At 32.2% G+C, this 4,707-nt stretch overlaps 1 protein-coding gene across 1 annotated transcript; it reads left to right on the forward strand.

Annotated features, from left to right (window-relative positions):
* The first annotated feature begins 346 nt into the window (after positions 1 to 346).
* Positions 347 to 4,480, forward strand: LOC101215315 (probable aquaporin NIP-type). The gene is made up of 5 exons (XM_004149746.3): positions 347 to 629; positions 1,099 to 1,320; positions 2,903 to 3,100; positions 3,392 to 3,453; positions 4,119 to 4,480. Exons 1-5 carry the CDS (start codon positions 513 to 515, stop codon positions 4,327 to 4,329), a joined length of 810 nt encoding a protein of 269 aa, XP_004149794.1. The 5' UTR covers positions 347 to 512; the 3' UTR covers positions 4,330 to 4,480.
* The last annotated feature ends 227 nt before the right edge of the window (positions 4,481 to 4,707 follow it).

A 4,707-nucleotide genomic window follows, 5' to 3' on the forward strand; every position in this document is an offset into this window, starting at 1 on the left:
TTTTTTATTAAAGAAACCAATCAAAACGGAATCAAACTAATGGTATATATATACCTTGAAAATAAACCCTCCATTAGATATCTTCTAGTACTTCGATAATTATCATGGTTCGTGTCTTTTTATTGTTTAAACAAACAACTAGTTATCATCGAGCATACATATTTGTTATTTAGAAAAGCAAAAAAAAAAAAAACGACTAGTTAGATTTACTTCTTAGCCTACTCAAAAACCAATAAAAGTAAACCGACTAAGTTGTGGATCCTAAGTTTTATCTAAATCTAAACCTATCAAACATCATTCAACTTGAAAAAGTATATGCTCCATAATAGAAACGTGAGTTTTTTAAAACAAACAAAGTTGGAGTTTTCACTTAACAAAACTTCCCTCAAATAGAGGAAGAACAAAACCGAAAACTAATCAAATCAAAAAGGAGAATTTCAAGTGGACAAAAAAAGAACAACATATTGTTCAAATCAGAAGCTTTTCTTTCTTCTCTCAGAATCTCAGAATCAATGGCCACAAAGATCGACGGAATCGAAGATGAAGAAATTTCAAAGCTTGAAGAAGGCATTGTCGTTTCCGCCGTTGCTCGTTTCTGTCCCTCCAATTTAGTCGTCATCATCCAAAAGGTACCACTCTTCAACTTCAATCCTCTCTGTTCTTCTGCTCTTCTGCTCATCAATCACTCGAGTGTATGAAATGCTTTTGGAGAATGCGGACATTAATTAATCAATCGACTGTGTAAAAGATTGTTTGTTTCTCTGTAAAATCTTGTAAATGAATCAATCGACATTCAATAACTTGTTTGGTACTGTATAATCTGCTTCATGAATCAATCAATCAACTCTGTATAAAACGTTTGTTTCTCTGGAAAATCTGGCTAATGTACGAATCCACTGTGTAGGATTTGCTTGTTTCTCATGAAAATCAGGCTTATGTATCAGTCGACTGGATAGAAATTGATTGTTTCCCTGGAAATTTTGGCTTATGTATCAATCGATTGTATAGAACTTGTTTGTTTACGTGGAAATTGAGAGGCATGAATATGATGAATGGAGTGTATAACATGTGTTTGGTTGTGGGGAAATTTTGTGGCAGGTAATCGCGGAGTTGATCGGGACGTACTTCGTGATCTTCGGGGGATGTGGGGCGGTGGTGGTGAACAAAATATACGGATCAGTGACATTTCCGGGAATCTGTGTGGTTTGGGGATTGATTGTAATGGTAATGGTGTATTCGGTGGGACATGTCTCTGGAGCGCATTTCAACCCTGCTGTTACTCTCACATTCGCCCTTTTTCGTCGCTTCCCCTTCTGGCAGGTCTCTCTCTTCTTCACACTTCACACTTCTTTTTCACTTTCTTTCTATTGCAAACCGATAGTGAGAACTCGAACCTCTAGGATCCATCTTTGAGAGGTACACACCATGGTTTTTAAGTTATATCACTGAGTCCGAGTAAAGAGTGGGGTTGTGAAGAAGTTAACAAAAATTAATGTTGTTTTTTAGCCTCAAGGTCTAAGAATTCCTTTATCAGAGTGGAGTCTTCTAATACACTTCTTATATGGTTACTTCCAAGAGAATTTTATTGGCAAGAGATTGGGGGTATCTTAGTTTTACCGATTTACGAATAGTTATAAACTTTGAGGAAAGAATAACTCGGGAAAAAAGGATTATGATAATCTCAGTCTTGTGATAATATGTGTTTGGGGTTAGAGTTATTATTGTTAGTGTTATGATAATGTGTTTGGGATAAGGAATATGAATTATAGTGTTATGATAATATGTGTTTGAAAGAATAATTATTATTGTAGTATTATGATAATATTAGTTTGAGGGAAGGGTTATAATTATAATTGTAGTGTTATTATAAATTGTGTTAGGAGGAAGAGTTATGAGTGTAATATTATGATAAGATGAAGTAGGAAAACTTTTAGAGTTATTTGAGTATGAAGTAGGAAAATTTGTATTGTTATTTAACCTTAATCCCAAAAATACAAACCCTTACACCCAAACAATGGTTGGGTCATAACTCCTTTCCTAATCCCCTAAATCCCCACCCCAAACACACCTCTTGAAGTTAAAATGCTATTATATTGATGTTTTTAGTGGTCTGACCCATAAACTATTTAGACCAAACAAGGATTGGAAGCCAAGAATCATACGGCTAAGTAGCTCATTATACTACACAATATACCAAAATTCTAGATATCTTCTAGTCGTTTGATATTTTGATATTAACCCCCAAACTAAAGCTTTTGTTAAACTCACGTCCTTCCTCCACTCTCAAATTAGGTAATACAAACCTTAGTACTAAAAATATAAAAGTAACTTAAGTTAACGCACTCAAAACTTAGAGTGTTTCTTACTAAGATTATTTGAAACCAAAGTCAAATTTCTTTTACAGTGCTTCAAGTTCATCACTTCCTTCGACTCTCATGATGTAGGACAATCACTCTTATAATATTTTGTTATTTAAGGATCTCAAATTGAAAAAGTCGAAAGAATTCATAATGTTTACGATGTTTACATGATATAGAAGTTAGCATGATGATTTTGTGATTGGAATCCAATTCTTAAATATGGTATTAGAATTTCAAGCCTAATTGAGCATTCCGTACAAAATAAATACATCTTTGTTTACGGTCAATCAATTTTATAATAAAATATCATAATTATCTAGTCCAGACGGTTTGGTTGTTCATTGATTCAAGTGGAACATTAATTGTTTTGAACATGTAGACAGTTGGGTTCCCATTGTATATGTTTAACCCCTATTGAATGGACTAAGAAACAGACTAGTCGGAGCACAAAACAAAAACATGGTCTCCTACAATATTTCAGTAGAATTGGTAACCTAACAGAATGATAATGAGATATATGTGTAATGAAATGGTTTGCGTAGGTACCAATATACACAGGAGCTCAACTAATGGGGTCCCTTCTCGCAAGCTGCACATTGGATCTAATGTTTGAAGTGACCCCAGAAGCCTTCTTTGGGACAGTGCCCGTTGGATCCAATGTTCAATCTTTGGTTATTGAAATTATCATCACATTTCTCTTGATGTTTGTCATCTCTGGCGTCTCCACTGATAACAGAGCCGTATGTCATCTAAACGCCACTTAAGATTTTTTTTTTTTGTGTTTATCTAAACTTTTAAATGATTGGGCATGCTGTGAAAATAGTGAGCAACTCCTAAAAAAACTCCCCATGTACATGTCATCTTGATAATTGATACACTGAAACACGCTTGATACAATTGATCTTTCCTACACTAAAAACTGTTCAAAATATATATGAATACGTATTACATATTTTAAATATCTTAATTCTTAAATTGTCATCCACATTTACCATATAAACAGTAGTAAACATCTTTTTTTATTTTAACAGGTAGGAGAATTAGGTGGAGTTATGGTTGGAATGACCATTCTCTTGAATGTTTTCGTCGCCGGGTAACTCTACATTACATTTTACCAATTTTAGTTTATGTCTTTTGAGAAATATAAATAACTAAAAAAGAAATTATCATAAATAGCAAAAAGAAAAAAAAAAATGAAACTCTTTATAAAATATAGTAAAAGAATACTCAAATACAATTTAATGGATTTGCTGTTGTAGGTAAATAGTTTCAATTTACTTGCTATATTTCAAATTTTTTCAAAATTAAAATACAAAAAAAATTTAAAAATTAATCTTAAATTATAATTCAATTTAGGACAATAATACATATTTTCATGTAGCCTAGGTCGAAAAAAAAAAAAAACTTGCCATCTGGATATAAATTAAGATGTTATTTTTAAAAAAACTAAAATTAAAATATTATTTTAACGTTTTTTTGGAACATTTTAAAATATAGTAAAATAAATTATGAATGATACAAAATCTCTATATATTGTAAATATTTGGTGAAATATGTTATTTATTATAATTTTTCTAATATTTTTTAAAGTTGATTCAATTTTAAAAAGAAAATAAAAACAAATATTTATAGAAATGGAAATTAGATTGGGTAAAAGTTAAGAGTACATAAACAGAAACGAAAGTAGAGGTAATCAAAATGTAGGATATGCATAGACCAAAATGATAGTTAAACATAATTTGAAATAATTAATGGTAGGCCGATTTCGGGAGCTTCTATGAATCCAGCTAGGAGCCTTGGACCAGCAATAGTGAAACGGCAGTTTAAAGGATTATGGGTTTACATGTTAGGACCCTTGATCGGAGCGGTCGCCGGCGGATTTGTCTATAACCTCATGAGATACACAGACAAGTCGTTACGGGAGATCACCAGAAGCACCTCATTCCTCACCGGCACCCACAAATCATAACCGCCCGCCCGATATTTAAAAAAGCTTGTGAACCAGTAGTATTCTTTAATCATTCATTTATGTATATAATTTGTTCTCTCCATCAATTGTCTTTCTTTTAGAATTTTTTTACCATTTACCCAAACCGTTAATTATTTGATCATATGATGCTTATTTACTGACTTTTTTTTTTTTTTTGTCGTTAAATTATTGGATTCTTTCTGATCGATTAATCTAATACATGTTCATCTTCACCGCTGGAGCCATTGAAAAAAAATAAGTCATGATTAGTTACTTAACGATTTAAGTTAATGCTCAAGCTAATAACGACTGAAGAAACAACATACGAAAAGACTAGTACTTTAGTAACCCAGTTCTATGTAATCACCTAAACTTAAC

Source organism: Cucumis sativus, chromosome 3 (genome assembly GCF_000004075.3).
Source record: "Cucumis sativus cultivar 9930 chromosome 3, Cucumber_9930_V3, whole genome shotgun sequence".
NCBI lineage: Eukaryota > Viridiplantae > Streptophyta > Magnoliopsida > Cucurbitales > Cucurbitaceae > Cucumis > Cucumis sativus.

What these genes read in the sequence shown, in the direction of transcription:
- LOC101215315 (XM_004149746.3), top strand. Translation starts at nt 513, where the DNA reads ATGGCCACAAAGATCGACGGAATCGAAGATGAAGAAATTTCAAAGCTT. An exon ending in TAGTCGTCATCATCCAAAAG is followed by an intron (nt 630 to 1,098) that starts GTACCACTCTTC and finishes ATTTTGTGGCAG; the next exon opens with GTAATCGCGGAGTTGATCGG. An exon ending in GTCGCTTCCCCTTCTGGCAG is followed by an intron (nt 1,321 to 2,902) that starts GTCTCTCTCTTC and finishes TGGTTTGCGTAG; the next exon opens with GTACCAATATACACAGGAGC.